Raw genomic sequence first — 23,035 nt, 5'->3', positions numbered from 1 at the left:
AGTGGTCCCCGAGCGGGACCGAAACTTGTGGACTGGCTTCTCTGAAGACCGAAAAAACTAGAAAAACTATAATTAATTAAAACTGTCAATTGATTGTCCTTCATTAAAATCAAATGGACGAGGTTACAACAGAATATTCATGTAGAAGATAGCGGGAGAAAAGCCAACATCCCCCAACTATAACACACACCCACCCACCCACACACCCACACCTCCCCCCTTGCTTTACCTCTAGCTCAACTTAGTTTTACTGTTTACTGCTGACCTTATTGGAACACTTGTCTGACAATCACGTTTATTATGTAATGACTCCTTTGTTTCAGGCTACTCATACAAAGTCACCCGTGGGTTACACACGCAAGTTTGAATCGCTTCAATTGAACGAACACGTGTTAAGTCAGATGAGATGTGGATCTATAAAAACGAAGCGGCAAGAGAAAGAGGAAGATGTTGAAGATGTTGACTCTATTTTCAAAGGTAGGCATGACAGCAAATTTGACACACCCAGGATGATATGCTCCAAACTGCATGATGATTATCCCTGCTTTCTCTGGTATTGTGCCAAAAAGGGTAGCTGTTGCTATCACAACAGCTATCACTTAAACCTTTTACTAGCGGTAATGATAAAGCCTCGGTCGGAGAGCAAGTTGCTCATCCTGCTGGTGTGTGAGTGATCTGACTGAACGTGAAATATTTTAATCTAAGATACAATTGATTCAGTTTTGTAATAATTACTTGATTAAAGAGGGCGTTCATTGTTATGTATCCTCCAAAACTTTTGCAGAGCTGTGCTGAAGGTTAGGTTACTCCTGTATAAATAATAGTAATTAATAGATAATACACAGGGCCGTAGTATACAACTTTCTTTGTAAACTATGAAGGTAGATGAACTAAAATTCAACAACATTGTAAACTATGATGTACACTCGCAAGTACAAACATAGTTTACAAGCTGTAAACTACGCCCTGTGATAGATAATTAATTTTATAAATTTATACACACTTATACTGCACAATTATATGTATACTATATACTAACACTCATGCACACTGAATCACATACCGTATTTACTTGCCCTCCTTGTCCATTACCACAACGGAGTGTGGCCATCAAATGGCTGTGGGCATGTGGGCATGTACGAAACTCTATCTGTCCGCAATATTTAATGGTTACTTCGCTGTCTGTACCAGTTTCAACTCATTGGCACATGTTTGTAGCCATTGGCATGTAAGAATCTCACATTTAAATACAACTGTGATCTAGCTCACTTTGAATTTCACGTAAAAGAATGAGCTGAAAAATTTGTTGTATCAACAGGTGCAGTGATTTTTCGATGAGCCCTCGATAGGGTTTCTTGCTAACTTCTCCAGCCTCCAACCAATGTCCTCAAAATAGGCAGTTACAAAGGTACATCTCTTTGCAAGAACACTTCAAATCCCCATGTGTAGCACTCTATTACTATTAGCCCAGTGAGTGGGCAGATCAAAGTGCTCATCACTGCCATGGCTACCATACTGCTGGATTATATGCACTGTGTGTAAATGCAGTAGATTTCTTTAAGAGATATCCATTTGGGACTTATGCCCCACCAACTACTAGTGGGAAAAAAATTTACTATGGAATTCAGCAAAAGTAATGAATACACTAAATTCCTTCAAAACATATATGACCAGTCGATTTATATGACCAGTCAGACGAGTTTATCGTTATCGTCATTGGGCAACAAATTAGTTATTGGATGACATATTGCCCTCGGGGCCCTTGGGCTGCATGGTAGACAAGCATGCGATAATTATAGGCAGCTTACAGCTTATACTTTCGCACCACTCTCCTGTCTATATCCTAGTAGACTTCCTGAACCCTGCAACTCTTTCTGCGAATGTACCTATACAAGGTCAACCTTCAGCCAGTAGCCGTCTCCTAGTCAAGGGATTACGTCTCCTCAATCTTAGATTACGCAGTCTTTTTAAATGTCTAGGAATTCTCTAATTGTTTCGTATGTACGTCCGCTTGATTCATATTCCTGCATATTCCTGCTTGAATCAGTATAGTACTAACAGTGCGCAGTACTAATAATTATAGTAGCCATGCGCGCTTATGCCCAAAACGGATGGGTCAAAGGTCAAAGTTGCTTGTGCACTAAAGTTGCTTGTGCACTGGATTGGAACCTGGAGAAATTTAAAGCTTGAACCTTGAGAATTAATGACCTGGGGATGTGCTTCCGTAGTCGTCGTATTACTGCAATCTAGCGTAGGCGGCCTTATTTGGCTGCTTAGACCCAGGTCCACCTCTGTATAGCACCAGTGTTTGTTGTAAGTTTGTTGTAAGTGCGAGAAAAAACTACATGCCTCACTAGGAGATTTCCTCTGTAAATGCATTGCATGTTGTGCATTGCATGTTGTACACAGTAAAAGCACGCACATGCCAAGTTTTCGTATATTCCAGCAAATGTACGACTGTGTAAAGCTGTAATAATTATCGTTAGCAATTAACGTTGTAATTACTAAGTGTAAGATGGAATTTAAATGCACACAGCCCAGTACAAAGTCAGCAAACTAGGACACACGAGGGTACACAACGCATGCATGCATTCTAACAGCATGCATTCTAACAGGCTGGGATTTAGTTCCCCCTGCAAAACATATCAGGCACTACACACAACCCAGTTTGACTGTAGCAATTGTTCCTGGTAAGATCATTTCAGCTTAGTCAAATTTGCATAGTCAAGGCCACGTGTAGCTACCACTTTAATTAGCTTTAAATTTCTCCAGGTTCCAATCCAGTGCACAAGCAACTTTGACCTTTGACCCATCCGTTTTGGGCATAGATAATTATTAGTACTACGCACTGTTAGTACTATACTGAATCAAGCAGGAATATGCAGGAATATGAATCAAGCGGACGTACATACGAAACAATTAGAGAATTCCTAGACATTTAAAAAGACTGCGTAATCTAAGATTGAGGAGACGTAATCGCTTGACTAGGAGACGGCTACCACGTGTAGCTACCACTTCGATTTCACAGCCCAGTGACACAGAGTCTTATGAGATGGTATGGTATAATAATTTCTTGGTGTATGTGTGATCCAAGCACCTCAGACAGATTTGAGCACAAACGCAAGTGTAAACGTTCCTCCACAGACAGCTGCCAGAATCACTATTCTTGTGAAGGGCGCTTCTTCTTGCCATCATTGCTTTCTTGCCATCATTGCTTTTAGATTTTTAATAAAGAGCACCTAGTGACCACTCCCAAAAATCACACGTTCATGGCAATAGGCAATACTGTACTGGGACAAATACCTGGACACTTGCCGGGACACATGGGAGCGGATACAGCAGTAATTGCTGGGCTGTGACAACCACACCCCAAATTTGGGAGGCTGGTCGACCTCGCCCACAGGAAAAAGGCATACCGGGACGTGTACATTTACTGGGACGTTTACCGGGACGGGACATTTACTACAAACAGGCTGGGAATTTTGACTCTAATAAGTTCTTTGTCTGAAATGTTATCTATTCTGCTCAGAGACAGCAGAAACAGCAGAAACTACCCGTACAGATCAATATGTAAACGTATGACATGCTGTATACTGTACTATTTGTAGGACAGGCCTTCAGTCGTCATATCTCGTCACCAGCTGGAAACTTTACTTGGTTCACTGTTCCCCAAATGGCCAAGCTGTTAGGAGTATCTGTTTCACGTAAGTGTAAGGCAGATGTACTCAGACATCACTGATACACAGCTAGTGTAGAGGATAAACCATCAATTTCCAAGTGCTGGGTACATGTGTATGGGACACAGAGTCCCTGAACGACGAGTCTATGCGACTTGGCGTACAGACAAGGTACTGTTGATCGACGCAGGTACAATGTATCATATCTGTAATGTATCATATCTGTGGCATGTGGATGGAAACATGAGTTTGATACGCTGGGGGGTTTGTAGCAGTGGATGGTTACAAGTCGACTCATTACCTACCTACATTGCTCGAAACTGTTTTCTAGCAAGTAGCCAATCAAGTCTACATTTACTGTCTTGCATTTCAAATAACGAAAGATCCTCTTGACTGCAGTGAGGTGTGCTGTGGTTGGTGCTGAACTGAATTTTGACACCCTTCCAACGGCAAAGGCTGTGCTTGCATACAACAAGCTTCCAACCATGCTTTGATACTGGGCTTGATCGACCTGATTGCTTTTGCTATCGTCTTTAATAAGTGTGACATTGGAGTCCATTGGTGTTGCCACTCGTACCGCGACGTTATGTATTGCTTTTGATGGATCCACATTCGACTATTTTTTTCATCCTGTTCAACACTAATCCCGAGACAGTAGCGTAGTTTTCAAACTGGTTGGCAAACATATCCTTAGTATGCTGTTCGTTAAAATAATCAGGTCGTCGACATAATTATACTGCCACAATGGTCGTTCTGTCATTTTCTTTCTTGATGAAAACACAAGGATCTGCTGAGTTAGATCCATAAAGTCCTTGAACGTAATGTTCCAGCATCGAGGTACCTGTTTCAACCCGTATAATGAACGGTTCAGTCGGCATACAAGTATATATCCCTCTGGTTGTTGCATGAATATTTCCTCTTCCAGAGTACCAGGCAGTTTGAACGTCCATTTGATGTACCAACATATCATTTTGGGCAAGGAGAGCTCTGATGGATGAAAAACGCACCACAGGTGCAAAGGTCTCTTCGTAGTCGACCCCATATTTTTGTGAATATCCTTTGGTTCCTTCGTAGCGTTCGTACTTCATCTTGAAAATCCATTTGCATCCAATCTTGTTTTCAACAAGTGATAAGTACTCAGAATCTGCCGCTGCTTGCCATTCTTTTGTTAAGTCACTTTCGAGGGCTTCCTTCAAATTATTTGGTACTTAGCCGGAACTTTCGTCGATTTCAGTTCCCAAACTGGCAAACTCATCTCTGCCGTATCGTATCGGTGGTTGTCTTCTTTCCCTGACTGGATGTCTGTGCTCATCTGGAGTTGGCGTATTCTCCTCAGGGGCATCAACTTCACTTCACTTTCCTCAGGGGTTCTTCTTGCTGACTAAAGTCCTTCTCATTGAAAACCACATCTCTGCGAACGTCAGAGCTTTGTCGTCTAGAAGACGGTAGCTCCATGCTGTATCCAGCTGTATCCAGCTGTATCCAACAAAACGAAACTTTTCAGCCTTTTTGTCCAGTTTTTGTCTTCAGGCAGTTGGTGTGCGATCCTTTACATATGCTGCTGCTGCAACCCATAAGTGATCTGCGTGAGCCAACATCGACCTTGCTGATTCCATTAGAGTGCGATTTACTCTTTCCGCAACTCCATTTTGTTGAGGAGAATACGGAACGGTCAACTCTTGCTTTATGCCGCTTTGTTTCAGATAGTCTTTGAACTCAGTTGAAACATACTCGCCTCCATTATCGGTACGTAAGGTTCCTATTCTCTGTCCACAATCATTGGTAGTTACAGCTTCAAATTCTTTGAATTTTTCGAAGGCCGTTCCGACTTGTTTCTCATGAAATACACTCTGGTACATCTGCTGTAGTCATCTGCCAATTGATTCGGTTGCTATTGGTCCACAAACATCAATCTGTAGCCCTCCCACTGGTTTGAAGGGCTTACGACTGAGTTTGCCTTGAACACATCCTTCACAGAACGAAAGTTGTGACTTCTTTGAGACGTTCATTCCTTCGACAAGGTCCATCTCTTTGAGTCTTTGTTCACTAGTATGTCCCAATCGTTGATGCCAAATGTTCATATCATTGTTTAGCGAGCGATGCATGCAGACAGTACAACTTGTCTTCTAAGCTGCCCATTACCACTTCGATTTCGAATCCAACATCTTGTCTTGCCAAATTTTACAACATTTCCTCGATCTGCTCACGGAAAACAGATTACACGAGACATAGAGAACACGATACATGACTGATGGTTTTGGTTTTGGGTTGCTTACTTTGAATTTCATTGTTAAATGGCGCCAAAAGCGCAGTGCGCCCATCTCCTAAACAGACTTTCTCAGGTTTTTTGAACTCTTCGTACTTTTTCAGCAAATCTTTTCTGGGTGTCATGTGGCTCGATGCCCCAGAGCCTCTTGTCAGGCGTGGTTGCAGCTCTCCTCGGAGTCAGACTCTTGTTCCTCTGCTGGCTTGGCTCTGTGTATCTCTTTCTTGCAGCCATTCGTTGTTTAAATTCAATCTCGTCGAAAGTGTATTCAAAACATGTTACAGTGCGTTTCTGTTTTTGCCTCTCACTAGAGAATCCGATAAGGGCAGTCGTTTTGTGTCGCTTAGCTTTCTCTCCTCATGAAGTATCGACTGTTGAACATTTCCTAGCTCCAACTGTGTCTCAAGAGCATATGGTTTGGGCAGACTTCCTAGGACCTGGTCTTCTTCTGATATTGGCGCATCAATTGCTGCCAATCTGTCGGTAAGTTCTTTCATGGTTTTAAGGTGTGACTCAACAGTAGTGTTCTCTGTTATTGAAGTACTGCTTCTTCAACATCAGCTTGTTGGCTAAAGTTCCTCTCTCGAATTGATTTTTGAGTGCATCACTCGGACGACGTAATGAGATAGAGTTGGGGAACACTGACAGCCATGACAGTCGTCCATGACAGTTGTTTTTCAACGATTGATGGACACGATACTGCGAGGCATCCCCAGAGTGATCTGTTATATCGATGACATACTTGTTACGGGCACATCGGAGGAGTGCCCGGAGGACCATCTCTGCAACTTATTGAGGAATTAGGCCGAAGTGCAATTTCATGGCCAAATCAGTTGAGTATTTGGGTCATCAAGTTGATCAGCACAGAATCCGAGCACTCCCAAAGCTATCACGAATGCAAGAGCTACGATCTTTTCTCGGACTACTCAATTACTATGGCAAATTTGTTCGAAACCTCCTCCACCCTCTCAATCAGCTGCTGAAAGACAAGCAAAAGTGGGAATGGAGCAAGGAATGTGACCAAGCTTTCCAGCTAGCTAAAGACTCCGCGAGTGTACTGACACATTATGACCCCAAAGTCCCGATGACGATGGCTGCAGATGCCTCAGCCTATGGAATTGGAGCAGTGGTCTCGCACACTTACCAGTGAGAGACCTATCTCTTTTGCGTCTCATACTCTAACCCCCACTCTAGCCCCCAGCGAAAAGAACTACGCTCAGCTGGAAAAATAAGTCTGATTTTTGGTGTTAAAAAATTTCACCAGTACTTGTACGGTCGACAATTCACCCTCGTTACAGACCACAAGCCACAATTTTTGGCTCAAAGAAAGGAGTCCCCTCTCTGGCTGCATTCCCCTCTCTGGCATTCCCCTCTCTGGCTGCAGCATGCCTGCAACGTTGGGCATTACTATTGTCCGCTTACTCCTACGCTTACTCCTACGAAATCCAATTCAAACCCACTCAAGCTCATCGTAATGCAGATGGATTGTCCCGGTTACCGCTGACCACTCAAACAGTTGAACAAAGTCAGGATTCAGCAAGTGTGTTTAATGTTGCTCAAGTACAAATGTTGCTCAAGTACAATCGCTACCAGTTGACTACCAGCAGATCCAAACCGAAACTTTGCATGACCCTGTGCTGAAGACGATCAGTTTTCAATGGTTGGCCTATGGATGATCTCAAACCATTCAAGGCCAGACAAAATGAAATTAGCCGTGTCATCATTCCACAATCTAATGCTACTCAATGCTACTCAATTCACTTCACGAGAATCACCCTGGTATTACTCGGATGAAAGCGATAGTTACTTCTGGTGGAGTGGGATTGACAAAGCCATCGAAGAAGTGGCTAAATCTTAAAAGTCAAATGGTATGGCCAACAATTCCGTGCAAAAGGATACACATTGATTTTGCAGGACCATTCCTAAGTTGATGCTCACTCCAAGTGGCCGGAGGTTATCCTAGTACTACCCGAACAAGTGGTCAGTGACCTCAGACGAGTTTGCTCAGTTCATGAAGTCTAATGGTGTGAAGCATATCCGTACAGCACCCTATCATCAGTCATCAAACGGACAAGCAGAACGATTGGCTGGAGAAAGGGACGAGCCATCATTGAGTGCACGTTTGTCACAGTTTCTGCTCACTTACCGCTCTGCCACGACTAACTCGACCCCGAGCGAGTTGTTCCTACAACGGAAAGTACGAACTCGATTCGACTTACTCAAACCGGACAAAGTCGATAAAGAACAAGCTTGATAAAAAGAGAGTCACGACAAGCACTCCAATTCTCAACCGGTTATAAATGTAAACTGAAATGGATGCCAGGAACCATTAAGGAACCATTAAGGAGGACCTGTGTCTTATGAAATTGAATTAGACGACGGTCGAGTCAGACATGTTGACCACATCCAACCTAGATTCCCATCTACCGAGCCAAACGAGGATACCCTGACGCAGAAATGATTTCGGAATTCGAATATCCTGAATTGCCCTCCTCACCCCACACCCCAAATCGATCAAGAGGCTAGTCTACGATACCCTCTTCGCAATCGGATGCCACTTAATGGATGTACACATTTAAGAGGGAATGATTTTATATCTTGAACCTGGCAAGAATTTACTTGACTGACTATATCAGGTGTTAGTGGTGGAATTATGCTTACTGTAATGATGATGTAATGTCTGTATTCTACGAATCAGAGTTCCATATTCTTGAATTAAATTGAATCTTCTCAAGATATCACAGGTCATCCTAGTCTATCTAGTTGATCAACTACTTCCTTTGCCCTACAAAATAATGTAATTAAATATTGCTCATCCGTGACGGTGAAAATAATAATGGTGTGTGAAAGTGAAACAAAAATTAAAAATTAATGGTGTGTGATTAAATCGGAACAGCTGTGTGATCCACCTGCCAATGTTCTGCAGCTGGAGGGAAACTAGTAAAATTAACAACCCACCCACCGGACACTTAGAGGAAAACACGATATCCCACTATGTAAACGACTTTGCCAGAGCCGGCTCACTAAATAAAATGGTGTGTGAAAGTGAAATAAAAATTAAAAATTAATGGTGTGTGATTAAATCGGAACAGCTGTGTGATCCACCTGCCAATGTTCTGCAGCTGGAGGGAAACTAGTAAAATTAACAACCCACCCACCGGACACTTAGAGGAAAACAGGATATCCCACTATGTAAACGACTTTGCCAGAGCCGGCCCACTAAAGAACACCCTGATTGTCTTTCCACTGTACAAACTTATCATAAAAGCCGTATCTTCGCCGGCATGTATTACTAACGGTAGTGTGAGGTATACGGTTGTGTCTGTGTGTCTGCTTCAAGTGTAAGTAAGAGGCATATTTACTTGGATTTTAATTCGTGGATTTGCAAAATAATTTGGAATGCCATTGCAGAAGAGTGCGTAGCAAAGTTTGTTCACCGAATGTTGCTAGTAGCTACTAGCTCTGCAAGACTAGCTGCACACGTAGCGAAAACTGAAGGGCGTCTATATAATTATTTTTGCGCATGCCCAAGTCGTGTATTCTTTCTGAGAGCAACAATCTGAGAGCAACAATCTTCAATCTTCCTTGATTCATGGCAAGTGATTGCGAGAGACATAGAAAATTTTATATAATTTTGTTTACAGCAGTGTTTTTCAGTAGAACACTGCAAAAGCGGCTACTCGTTCCAGTGTTAGTCTAAACGAGAGCTGAGCCTTACGTAAAGCAATGAATACAAGGTCAGAGTATATTTTCGAGGCATTCGAGTTCGATGACAGCGTACCTACATGCTACGTTGAATTTTTCTCGATTAAGGGAGATGCCTTTTTCTTGGCAGCGACGAAGTAACTCCCGTAGTACATGAACAATGTGTTCTTGCTGATTACTGTCGAAGATGATAACGGCATGCCTGCTAGTGCTTCATCCATGCGTCGGTTATAGTGTTCACTGATGGACGAAATTCCATAGGGGGCTCGCAGGTACGATGAAGGTGGTGAGGTTTTGGCTCTCCTCATCAAGTGGGCACTGATGATATCCCTTGAGTGCATCTAAGACGGTAAAGAGCTTAGCCTGGGTCTGTGTTATGTCAGCGACAGCTTCTGCTGGTGTTGTGGAGGGATACCGCTCTCGTCTCTATGGGGTGTTATCTGTGTCAAAATTACTACGCCAGTGTGCATATGCCAGTGTGCAATGTGCATATGTCAACATGCATGTGCATATGCCAGTGTGCAATGTGCGTATGTCAACATGCATGTGCATATTCCAGTGTGCAATGTGCATATGCCAACATGCATGTGCATATGCCAGTGTGCGTGTGCAATGTGTGCACACGTCGTCAACACATATGCCAGTGTGCAATATGGATATGTCAACATGCATATGTCAACATGCTATGTCAACATGCATATGCATATGGGAATTTGCGTATGTCAGTGTGCAATATGTATATACCTCAACTGACAACAATAATTATGCATAATTATGCCAGTGTAGGCATTTTTTTATGAAAATATTTGCTGGCAATGTAACATCCACATGGTCTGGATTTTAAATAAAGCACAGCATCATCATCATGGCTGACAAAATTAGCAGAGCAAACAGCCTCTTAAAAGAGGCTGCAGAGCTATTGAACCCTACTGATGAAGATTCACCTCCAGGTCCATCTACTGCATCTAGGCCTACCGGTACCGGCAGCTCGTCTGTCATATCTAGGTACGTGAGCCTGCATGTACGTGTGCATGTAGAATAACAGGAGTGCATTCCTGAGAATAATTATAGTACTGTTATGCAATCCATCCATTCAGTGTTTTCAATGTCCAAGAGTTCATGCCAAGGGCAACTGGCAGAAGAAGAAACGCTAGAAGCACCCCTTACGAGAAAAAGGGTCGAGCTGGAATGACATGGACACACAAATTCGTATGTCTTGGTCAAACTGCTGTTGAAAGTGTGCCAAATCCTCAAGATAAGTATACACTGAAACAAGCTGACCTCGGTGAGAAGAAACTTGTGTTCAAGCTAAACGGGGATTATGTTCATCTTAAAGAAGTGATTTTGCAATCATTTCCGTTATTGGTTAAGGCTGGTGGCTTTGAGCTACACCGAACAGACGGCCCATACTCCAGGGCATTGATCCCAATAGAACAGAAGTTCTTCACCTCAGTTGCTAAACTCAAGTCGTATGTGGTGCAAGCAAGGGTGTACATTCGCCCAGTTCAAGCTGACATTATGGACATTTTCGGCTTACCATGTGAGACTGGAGAGGTAAATGGAACAACTGACAAAATAATGTGCACAGTGCTATAATTATGTATGTTCTCCTTAATAAATTAAATGTAGGGTACAGAACCCAAAGAGAGGTGCTTGGAATGCGGAAAAGAAGTGGAAATCTCTTACTTAAAAACACATATTGAAGTGTGCAAAGAAGCAAGCGCCTTGTGCAAAAAAGAGAAGGAAAAGGGAAAGTAGGTATTCTTTACTTTTGTATCAATTTGCAACGGCTTTTTGTGTTAGGGATTCTTGTGACAGCCTGCCCCCTACACCACCAACATTGGCTGAATTGCTACGGTCATCAGCAAGGAATGCAATCCGCTCTGGGCAGCCTGACCAGACCCCTACACCTCCAACATCATCAGCATGTTCAACAACCCGCTCTGGTCGTTTTGCATCGTAAGTCAAACAAACGTGATAACTCAATTATTTATTATACGATAGGGCATACATCAATCTCCTTGAGGAAGGCCTCCCTGACCCTACACCTCCAACATTGGCTGAAACATCAGCTTGTTCAACAACCCGCTCTGAGCAGCCTGTTCGTTTTTCATCCACTGGTTATTCGTAAGTCAAACAAACGTCATAGACTCAATTATTTATTATACGATAGGGCATACGTCGATCTCCTCGAGGAAGACCTCCCTGCCGAATACGAGCCGGAACTACAGATGGCCTTAGAAGCTAGTCTTGCTACTGCTGAAAGAGATTTTTCAATGTAATAATAAGTGTTTCATGTACAGCTAATATAATAATATAACTATCATAGGCAAGAAGTTGACACCCCTGAAATAGTCAAGCAACATGTCTCAGAACTGAACATTAAATGTGGAGTTGAAGACCCACACCAACAGCTAACTGTGCGACGTAAGCACCTCTGGGAGGACATCAAACGGTGTTTTTCGAAGCCCTACACAAATGTGTTACTGCCACTACGAGTCACCTTTGTCGGTGAATCTGGAGCTGATGAAGGTGGACCCAAACGAGAATTCTTTCGACTTGCATTGGAGTCTTGTATTGGTAATTCATCCTTGTTCACTGGTTCCACATATTCCACATACGAAAAAGTGCTCTTGCATAATACCACTGCTCTCCTCCAAAAGCATTATAAATATGTTGGGCACATTTGTGCAATGTCCATAGTGCAAGGTGGACCTGGACCCATGTGTTTTTCAAGTTGGGTATATGATTATTTAGCCGAAGGGTTGGACGGTGTGGTGATCAATGTCAGTGATGTACTTGTTGATTCAGTGAAAGATTTTTTGGGAAAGGTACGCTATACACCTAACATGATTCAGACTATAATTATGTTGATATACAGGTTGCACTGACGTCACCACCCTTCGTGAGCTCTTGCGTGAAGATCCAGCTGATGTTGTTTTTGAGTGTGGGTTCTCGAAACCTATCACACAAGTGTCCTTAGAAGATGTCCCAATGTTGCACAAGGCGATAGCCATCAATTCGTGTTTGGTGCCAATCAAAGCCGAGTTGGATCAAATGAAAGAAGGTTTGCGTCTATTTAACGTTGACGGACTCCTCAAGAAATATCCAGCCAAGATGAAGAAGCTGTTTGTGGTATGTGGCTCACCAGCTCGCCTTTCTCTAGCGGAGTTTATGGCACTCACTGAGTATAACTACTCCGTCAATGGTTCAAATGACAGAGAGGCAGAAGAGTCTACCACTATGAACTGGGTTGAATTTCTGGCGGAAATAGAAAATGGACTAGCAGGTAAACCAGACATTCTAAGAGTATGTGTGCAAGATATCTGTGATTCTTATCTTTACAGTGTGCACCGTTCATTCTATTGATGGAGGGAATGAGGAACACACACTCAGCTTGGAAGATATACTTGTTTTTGCAACTGGAGCTGACCGAGTTCCTCCAATGGGCTTCCATAAAATGGTGACGATCGATTTTGACCGATCAAACATATTCCCTACTGCCTCCACTTGTTCTCTGACGATGTACCTGCCCATGGCCACTACTATGATGTCTTATGACCAATTTAAAACTGGCATGATTGAAGGACTAGTAAGCGGTTTTGGTTTTGGACAAGCCTAACTGTTCATAGTTGAAGGAACCACTTCTGTTTTTCATTTGGTTGCAATCACGTATTTTAATCACTGTGAGAACCACTTCATTTTGATTGCAGAACCACTTTTGTTTTTTTCTTTTTCATTGGTTGCAATCACGTATTTTAATCACTGTGAGAGCCACTTCATTTTGATTGCAGAACCACTTTTGTTTTTTCATTCATTGATTATAAAAATAAAATAAACAATCTCAAACTAGTATATCAATAGCTTGTCGATACAAATTTATACCATAGTTGGAATCATCTCCAGTAGGATCAATATTGCACCGACGTAATTGTTGTAAGCATAGTTCAGGGTTTGGCATTGTCACCTGTGGTACAACTACAGTGTGGTCATCAAGCGAGTACGGTAGTGGAGCACTGAGGTCGATTCCATCACTTACAGATACAGACCCCTATAGAAAAACAACGTATTAGAACAAGCACCAACAACTAAGTGATTACATCATTGAGGGGAATTTGATTTTTGACAGTAGTAGTATGGACATAATTATAATTATTTATACAAGCTGAGCTAAAAATGTTCTGGGAAGGAATATATGTCCCGGACCCCGATCCTCCTATAGTTTGTATAGTTGTATAGTTTGCAATGCACCTTGTGCATATGTACGCACCCCCCCTCCCCCCAATTTTTTATTTCGCCTATTTGCCCTAAATAAATCACAAAGTTCACTTAAAACTTACATAGTTTTGTTGGTGTATCTGTGCACAGCGAATAGCACCAGAAACAAACAATTGTATCGGACTTCGATTCCCACAGGAGCTCAGTGGGTGGTGAGCATAAGCATATCTAAAACTGTCCAGGCTCTGTTGAATTCTCGGTTTATAGACATAGTGGAGAACAAGTAAATGAAGCTCGTTGCATGGATCAAGATGTCCACACGTTTCGAGATAAGAGAAGATGTTGTAGTATAGACCAAGACAACCTTGATACACGTCTCTCCAAAGTCTCTCGATTCTTTGGTTATGAACCGATCGACCCATAATCATACCTTCACCTAATCCAGTGTGCTGGCGAGACCACATGTATTCGGCTACCTTAATATTTTCTCCTCCCATATCTGATCTCACTCGTAGTGGACATCCGTACGTGTTAACTGCTTCAAGGAAATACTGAAAAACCAATTCGGAAGTGTTGGTAGTAGAACAATTCAAAAACACAGGCAACCTTGAATAACCATCTATTCCACCATGCACCACAAATCTCCATCTGGGTTAAAAAAAACTGGTTTATACAGCTGCATGCATGTATATAATTATACAGAAAACTTAGTGGCCACATAATTATGTATTGTGCACACATACTTAAATAGGCGGCCATACCTATTATAGGCTACATAAAAAAGCATCATACCTTACTAATTTATGGTTTCCATCTATGTGCCATAAATATTGGGGTGCAGGAACGTTGTAGACTCGTCGACGTACACTGGTATGAAGCCTACTAGCTATACCCTCAGGATCAGTCCGTCGTAGAGATTCTCTTATTCGAATTTGTTGAGTAATTATTCCCTGTGCCCGAAGGTGACCGTTCATCATTTTGCTACCACATCCTGGATGTTGTGCAGATATTGTTGTCACAATCTCATCGAGGTTTTGGTCGCTGATACAGCAATAGTTAGTTTCATATGAGAGGCCATACTGCCTCATTCGCCTACAAACAGTACTTCTAGACACACCAAGAATTGTGGCAATGTCTTGAGACGTGAACTGGAGGTCCATGAGACTCTCAAGTGCACTAGGGGAAATTTCGAATGCAGGCCGGCCTGGTATGGATACTTCAACATCTTGAAATTGCTTCCAGCACTCAAATACATTTTGTATTACTTGAGAAGGAATTAGACCACCAAAACTTAAATCAGTTTCGATCAAGTCAGCATATAGTGATTCCAGGCGAACACAAAAGTTTTCTAACTCGTCAGTGTCATCTACATCAACATGCTGTATACTAACAACAAGTGCATCAAGCCTATTCGCAAGTGAAGCTACAACTCCTTCCATTTGGTGGGCTTTGCATTTAGAGCACACCTAGCATGTTCACCTTTGACCTCCGCATGACATGTACGTATCGTGAACTTGCGATGTCATACATCATAGATACATGCATGTAAATTCACATGCTGACATATACACATTGGACACTGACATAATTATATAAATGTGCAGCACACATTGATTGCACACTGGCATATGCATATGCATGTTGACATATGCACATTGCACACTGGCATATGCACATGCATGTTGACATATGCACATTGCACACCGGCATATGCACATTGCACACCGGCATATGCACATTGAACACCGGCATATGCACACTGGCATAGTAATTTTGACACAGATAACACCCCATACGTCTCACGTACTTGTTGTCCACAAAAGACTTGACTACATAAATAAATAAAAACTTATCAGTGTGAGGAGTGTGTGTGAGTGAGTGTGTGTGAGTGACTGCCTTAATTACCAGTGTTTAATTACCAGTGTTTCATTTTGTTCTTTTCATTTGGTGGTCCTCCCACTCATGAAAGTACTCTTGAAAGTAGGCTAAAAAATCATTTTCAAGCCACTGAGTAATATCAAAGAATTGATGACACTGGGGTGCATGGAAAAGGAAAACGGAAACGGAAGGCAGAAAGCAGAAACGGACGGCGGAAACAGAAAACGGAAATGATTTTTTTTTTTTTAATAACGTGTGCCAACCGAGCGCGTGTATAAATAAGGCTTTTATCCTGTGCAATCCTTGGTATAGTCCCATACTAGTCAGTAGTGAAGATTCTGAAGATGTTGGCCAGTGGTAGCATGCTTACCAACTAAAATATGTATAGACATAGCTCTCTCTCTGTATTAGCGAAAGTGGAGAAAGGTAAGCTTGTGTACAGAGGCTAAGACCATGCATGGTAGCATGCCCTTGCGTTTATATAATTATGTAGCTAATAATTATACTTTGTCTTACTGGACTCATACTTTATGTAGTAGTGATGATAATTATAATGGATCATTTTTGTGTTGTGATGTCCAATCCCCAATCCCCAATCCCCAATAAAGAAGTAAGTTGCTTTTGTACGGCGTCAATCAACTGTATATAATAATGTAATCTCTTGCACCTTTAGGGAACGAGTTGAACAAAGGCCCAAGATGATTGAGCTTTTTTTCTCAGCAAAAGAAACATTTGACCACAACTGCGATAATTGAAACGTTGTTGGACCCTGAGCTTGATCAAAATGTTGTTGCCACTATACACAGCCTGTTGGTGTGGAAGCAATGCAGTGTTCATTTCAGCTCTTCGGAAATGCTTGTATATAAGAGACGATGTCAGGCAAAACCTCAACGTTACCCATGTAAGCCATCTTAACACCGAATTTGGACTTGTTTCTCTAAGTGACTTTGTTCTCTAAGTGACTCACTTTCTTTCATGTTCGTTCTCATTTCATTTATTCATTCTTGCGATTTGGACTTGTCCCACATAATTATAGTGACTCTCTTGCTTTCATGTTCATTTATTTATTTTATTCATAGGCAGTTTGGACTCCCTTGCTCATTTATTATATTAAAGCAAAACAAAAAAATATGGTAACGGTGGATTTTACGAGGTACAATTTAACAATGTCACATGAAGAGATTTGAATACTAAAAGCTAGGCTCACAGGAGGATCTTATTTTAGAGAGCCCTCCAGAGTGTCATAACACTGAGCTTAGAAGTGTTTTTGGAGGTTTAATTTGACTACTACTTTGTGTTGTTTGTTGTTGTCGTATACTTGTCATACAGAATAATAATAATAATACTTCCTTTCAAACTATGCTATGCATTATGATCTCACAATGATCAAAATCATAAATAATAATTATTACTGACTGTATAGTATGCATGGGACTAGTACCTTCCATACCAAGGATTGCACAGGTCTTATTATACACGCGCTGGTACAATTTTGATTGATGATTTTTTTAGGAAAAGGAAAAATTTTTTTTTCATTTCCGTTTTCCGTTTCCGTCTTCCGTTTCCTTTTTCTGTTTCCTTCTTTTCCATGCACCCATGACAATAAGTATCTTACATTTTATCTGATGGGGAAACGTATGGATGAACGTATGGCTTCAAATTTGGTTTTCGTTTACCCGACCTACTCAACCTGCGCGGTTGACGCTTTCAAGCGTCAATACGGGAATAGCTGGTAACCGCAGTTGACGCTTCAAAGCGTCAGCTGCACAATACTATACTTTTTGCTCGTTTGTGGCAAGCCAATATGGTACCAAAACGATGTTGTGGGCAGAGGTGCCTAGAGGTGCCTAAGGAACAAACTGACCTCACACCATTGGGTAGGATTACCACCCTTTTGTGGGTAATGTAACCACAGTGTTACTGACACATACTAATGAAGTAACTGCACATTACCTTAGGGAATTGGTGTCCATTGGTGTCCATAGTGTCCATAATATATAATCAATCACACAAATCAATTACATTTACACAATTGGGAACGAAACAAGACTAGACAATTACCTTAATTACCTTAGCCCTAACAAGCCTAAGCAAGACAATAAGATAATAATCCCATGCACACTGGTCAGCAAAACAAATGCACAGAACAAATGCTATAGAGAATCAACACGATGATATAATTATTACAATAACCTTTGGGGTATATACAGAGGCATCTAGGCGGAATAGTAAATGGAAGCCAACTTGCACAATATCTAGGCACTGATAATTGAATAGCAAGAAGCAAGAAACAGTACCCTTCATTATGCCTAAGCAGAAAACACAACACCTTGACATAGCCACAAAGCTTGGGCTGCTTTTCATTTGGAACAGAATCCTACACTAGTACATACAAGCCAAAATAGAATTTTACTACTGCCAAAAGGTCAATTACCTTGCTATCTTAGTGTTAATTGAAGCATGACCTCTTGGGTGCTAATCCAAAGCCACAAAAACTGCACAATACTAATAATAATAAGTCTGCAATGTCTAACAGATTGCATGACTGAGTATCACAACTATCAAACACATTACCTGAAGCCTGTGCCACTCCTAGTTCCATGCCAACTTGCCCAAGAGAATTGAATTGGAGGGCCTTAGTGATAGGGATTGAATTAGGATGCCTATAGTTTTATACACCAGTAATCTCACAAACCAGAGCCAATTGTACACTTTGCTCTATGCCAATTCTTATTGTATTTTCATTTTAACCCTTTCCCCGTTTTAATTAAAAAAAGAAAATACAGAATAAATACAGTTTTTCTTTAAAAATTCATATATCATGAACCATACATTGAAATGACTTGTAACTATTTCCTACAGGTAGCGCAGACCCCAGAGGTATCTTGACACCATCATCGTTACCTAGCAACTGACCACCCCCCTAATTAGCGATTGTTTACAAACATTTACAATTATGTACACAAACAATATTGTATGAAGGCACAAAGTGACTAAAGACACTGAATAAGTGTTCTCAATGTTCTCACGGAGACATGGTTCAAGCAGGATCAGCAGAAACTTGTCTGTGAGGTCACATCGGCAGACGCCATTTTCCCGGGAAATGTTTTCTTCGCCTACACACAAGTTTACAAGTTCAATGGTGGCTCATGATGCCCACTACTGTATACTAACTAGCCTAAACAGTTATACTGAAGCTATTGAGACTACATATGCTACTCTAGACTTACCAGATCCAGGAACTCAGTCCATCCCAAGAGCTTCTTCATCAGGTTCCTCAGGCTCTATATTTTCTAGCTTGAGGTAGTTTCTTATCTAGCTATGATCCCAGTCACTGTCCTCTCACTCAACAAGGCCATAAGCATCGTTCTCCTCACTGTCTAGCTGCCCTAGAACCTCACTGAGGTTGTACTAAGAAGATCTCGAAGCCATTATCGATTAGTCACATGTGGTCACTTTTCTTTGAGCAGTACTGTGCAAAGCGTACCTCAAGGCAAGATATTAAATATACCACATGAAAGAGCAGCTCAATGCGCATGTGCTGGTACCTACAGCGTGTGCATAGCTCCAACACAGCGGGCACAACAAATTTTTGAAAATGACCACTAGAGTGGCCGTCATATGACGGCTTCAACGGGGAAAGGGTTAATACTTTCATTTTAATACATAGTATGAACATTATTTTTATTGACAAGTTATAAACTAATGCATGAGTATGACTAATGCATGAGTATGATTAAAGAGAATGAACATGAAGAAGTGGACTCTGAGTCTGACTCTATTTGTTGCTGTTGATGTTAGATGTAGCAGAAACTTCTCGAAGGATGGTAGGTCATACTGTTTCAGAAAACCAAGGCAAGGTAACCTGCAAAATTAGCCTATGTAATAACTTTCTTAGACTTTGTGTTTCCTTTCTCAGCATATAGGACTACGCATATACATCTTCAGGGGCAAACAGATCCATACAGAGAAAGAGAAAGTTATAATGTCTGATCTTGGTCCAGCAAGGAGTTACTAGCTACTACCTAAAACTTCCTTTCTTCACTAAAATTAATAGTAAACATGTGGCATTCAGTTCTTATTCTGGGTGGGCTTATAATCAAGTGAAAATACAAATACCCTCGTGCAAGAACTTTGAAGCAAAAGAGGGGATGGGCTTATTTTCGCGAGGGTACTGTTCGCTTGATGAGGCATGAACACGAACACATGCAGCATGTAGTATAAATATAAACTTGCATGCAATGACGATTTCGGCACAGTGGGACGGCATAATTTTGGTGGGATATTTCCACCACCACACGATCCACACGATATGCAGCTGACTTATACACAAGTATGCTGCTGACTAGTGTGCTGACTTATACACAAGTGAAGAATGCTGACTTACTGACTTATACCTGACTTATGCTGAATTAATTTAACCTTTAACCCCTTTGCACATGGTAAGGTGAGACTCATATGTGATAAAGCACAGTTGAGCAAGTGTTTGACGTAGGCCTACGAGAAAAACCTGCTTGTGAATGGGCAAGCATTTCAGGGGGCATCTTCTCGTAACTTGGTAATGGTAGGCTCCTCAAAACACGAGGGACAGACGGCATCGTACAAATGATCAACAACTCCTCACACAAAGGTAGAAGGGCAAGTACATGCAAAGCATTGAACCTACTAGAGCCTCTTCATTAGGAGCTTTTACTGCTTGCACTTCGAACGGGTCAATAAATCTGGAAAAGACTTCCGGAGCTCTTCATCACAAATCACACTTTGTCCACACTTTGTCCACAAATTATAGTCTTTACTGAAACAATGGACAGTCATAACGTAACAAATAAATCTCCCAATGTTGGCACATGGTCCAGGGCACCATCTATTAAAGCGCCATATTCAGTCCAGTATGCAACTCCAGAAGCAGTTGCTCCAGAAGCAGCTCTCGTCTTAATCCACCGCCACGCTCCATCAAAATTCAATTCCATGTTGTGGAGGTTGTGTTGTGGATTTCGTGGCGATGCAATCTCACACTTGCTCGTTGTTCATATGGAAAATGTAATAGCCTTGCCTGTATGGAGGGCCATTTGGGTCAAAAATAAGGGAATATAAACTCATGTCAACACACGGTTAGAAGACACGCTCAGGCAACGCGCTCAGGCAACACACGCTCAGAAGACGCGCTCAGGCAACGTGCTAAGGCAACACACGCTCAGAAGACGCGCTCAGTAAACGTGCTGAGGCAGTAAACGTGCTGAGGCAACACACGTTCAGAAGACGCGCTCAGGCAACGCACTCAGAAAACGTGCTCAGGAAACCCGCTCAGAAGACGCGCTCAGTAAACGTGCTGAGGCAACACACGTTCAGAAGACGCGTTCTGAACGCGCTCAGGCAACGCGCTCAGAAGACGCGCTCAGAAGACGCGCTCAAGCAATACACGGTTAGATAACGCGCTCAGGGAACACACACTTTATTTAGAGCAAAAGGTTAAAGTGCAAGGACTTTATTTAGAGTAAAAGGTTCAAAGTGCAAGGGTCAAATCAGAGTAAATACTTACTGTTTGGTACCTACCTCATGTCTACCTCTAAACAAGATCTCGATAAAGTTGCGGAGGCTGTTAAGCTCCTTAGTTCTCTACAGAGCAATCCATCATCATCCAGTAGGGCAGACTTCTACTTCAAGGAGTATTGTAACGTATAAAACCAACCAAATACCTGTTTCCCATAGACTAGACTTTAGCCTAAACTACCTTGCTAAATCGTCCCTATAATTAATTATATAGATGACGTCATAGGAGACCTACAGAAAAAGGCTCTCAAAACTCTAAAGAATGTGAAGGAAGAGATAGGCCAAGAGCAAAAATTCAATTTTGCACCTTAAAACGCTGGCAAGAAGCGTAAATTATTTTCTGTGGGCTCTGGCAAAAAGAAGCAAAAAGCAAGCACATGCTGGACACATGCATTCTATTGTCTTGCTAGAAGTGACCAGTCCAAAATTCCAGGGACTATGTGGGAGCGTGAAGCGCTTTTGGATGGTGGATTAGGGGAACAGAAAATCACTTTTACTGACATGGAATGCAGCGCCGATGAGTATAAGGAGATACTGGTTGACCATTTCCCCAAGCTCTCTGAGGGTGGAGGGTATGAGCTAATGCGATGCTGCCGAGAATTAGAGTGTATCTCTTCAAATGCTCTGAAGGCCACACAAGAACGTGTTGGAAGGTCAAAGGTATACATATGTATACATATGTCCGATTCAGAGGAATTTGGATACGACACCACTTGAGGATAAGTCTAATTCCCAAACAGATGTAAGTTGCATATACCAGATATGCATATACCATGTATACCTGCACTAGTTTGCTACTAGAAACTTTGATTGGTCCAATTCTAATACACTACAAGAAACGTATCTCTTTTTTGCGTCGCCTCTAGTTGGTCAGAAAAAAGAGCTGGTTAAACTTCGCGAAATCACCATGTTCGTCGTACTATCAAAGAGGAGCTATCGAGATGTGGTGTTCCACAAAAAGTCAGAGAGATCATACTGGATGATGTGTTTGGTAAGATGTGTTTGGTAATTTGTTGATGCGAGTGACGATTGTGACTTCAAGGAAAAAGTGGACATGCTTATTGAAAAGTGATCTGAATCTGAATTGGAATTGTGTGCTCCTTTCTGCAGTTGGTAAAAGTGCAATGCAAAGTGGATGCAATTCGTAATTCGTCGCTCAATGCTCAAGCCGGTCTTGGATCACCACCAGACAAGTTTTACACTAACGCCAGTGAGGCTGTGCAAAACGAACTACCTGACTTATTGAAAGAAGTATGTGAAGAGGAAGAGCAAGAAGTAGAACGTGCCGTAGTCGGCCGACTACGTGGAAAGTATCAACTCCAACTCTGGCTTACCTTATGATTTGTGCATACAACACGAGGCTTAAATGAAGCCCCACCCACTAATTAATCAGTGGGGGTGGTCCTTTTTTAGTCGAGCGCTCCTTGAAGGAGTTACGCAATAGTATCTTGAATATCAGCAATGAATACAGTGCAACAACCAAAGAGAGTAGAACTTTTGATTTTTTACGTTTTTGTGAATATCTGCTAACTAAATGTGATTGGAACAATTTGAGTGCAGGTACTGAAAGTTCAACTCTTGGCGCTTCCATTGGACCACCACCTGTTACATCATATGACATCATCACTCCAAGATGGCTGCTACAATATGTGTACATTGAAAATATGTTAGGCATGAAACTATCTTATATGTTTGAGTTAAGATCTGAAATTTGTTATGCAAGTACTTCATTACCTTGCGC

General features: G+C 41.8%; 1 protein-coding gene and 2 long non-coding RNA genes across 5 annotated transcripts; 1 reads left to right on the top strand and 2 right to left on the bottom strand.

Annotated features, from left to right (window-relative positions):
* The first annotated feature begins 10,453 nt into the window (after positions 1-10,453).
* On the top strand, positions 10,454-13,322 carry LOC135343637 (G2/M phase-specific E3 ubiquitin-protein ligase-like). 3 transcript variants are annotated; one of them, XM_064540608.1, is made up of 7 exons: positions 10,454-10,653; positions 10,746-11,202; positions 11,278-11,607; positions 11,653-11,775; positions 11,822-11,926; positions 11,978-12,937; positions 12,996-13,322. In XM_064540608.1, the coding sequence occupies exons 6-7, from the start codon at positions 12,643-12,645 to the stop codon at positions 13,268-13,270; spliced, it is 570 nt and encodes a 189-aa protein (XP_064396678.1). In that variant the 5' UTR covers positions 10,454-10,653; positions 10,746-11,202; positions 11,278-11,607; positions 11,653-11,775; positions 11,822-11,926; positions 11,978-12,642; the 3' UTR covers positions 13,271-13,322. The 3 variants fall into 3 exon arrangements, with proteins under 3 accessions (XP_064396678.1, XP_064396676.1, XP_064396677.1); XM_064540606.1 differs by lacking the exon at positions 12,996-13,322 and having other exon boundaries at positions 11,653-11,926; positions 11,978-12,647; XM_064540607.1 differs by lacking the exons at positions 10,454-10,653; positions 12,996-13,322 and having other exon boundaries at positions 10,677-11,202; positions 11,653-11,926; positions 11,978-12,647.
* A 241-nt stretch (positions 13,323-13,563) lies between these two features.
* Positions 13,564-15,807, bottom strand: LOC135343639 (uncharacterized). The gene is made up of 3 exons (XR_010397207.1): positions 14,659-15,807; positions 13,989-14,514; positions 13,564-13,699 (listed from the first exon to the last, which is right to left on the bottom strand). It is a non-coding gene; the product is annotated as an uncharacterized LOC135343639 (long non-coding RNA).
* Positions 15,808-18,514: 2,707 nt separating this feature from the next.
* LOC135344504 (uncharacterized) lies at positions 18,515-21,836 on the bottom strand. Its single transcript, XR_010397466.1, has 2 exons — positions 18,975-21,836; positions 18,515-18,860 (listed from the first exon to the last, which is right to left on the bottom strand). It is a non-coding gene; the product is annotated as an uncharacterized LOC135344504 (long non-coding RNA).
* Positions 21,837-23,035: the final 1,199 nt, after the last annotated feature.

Source organism: Halichondria panicea, chromosome 11 (genome assembly GCF_963675165.1).
Source record: "Halichondria panicea chromosome 11, odHalPani1.1, whole genome shotgun sequence".
Classification (NCBI taxonomy): Eukaryota; Metazoa; Porifera; class Demospongiae; order Suberitida; family Halichondriidae; genus Halichondria; species Halichondria panicea.
This window is presented reverse-complemented; position numbering and strand designations above follow the sequence as displayed.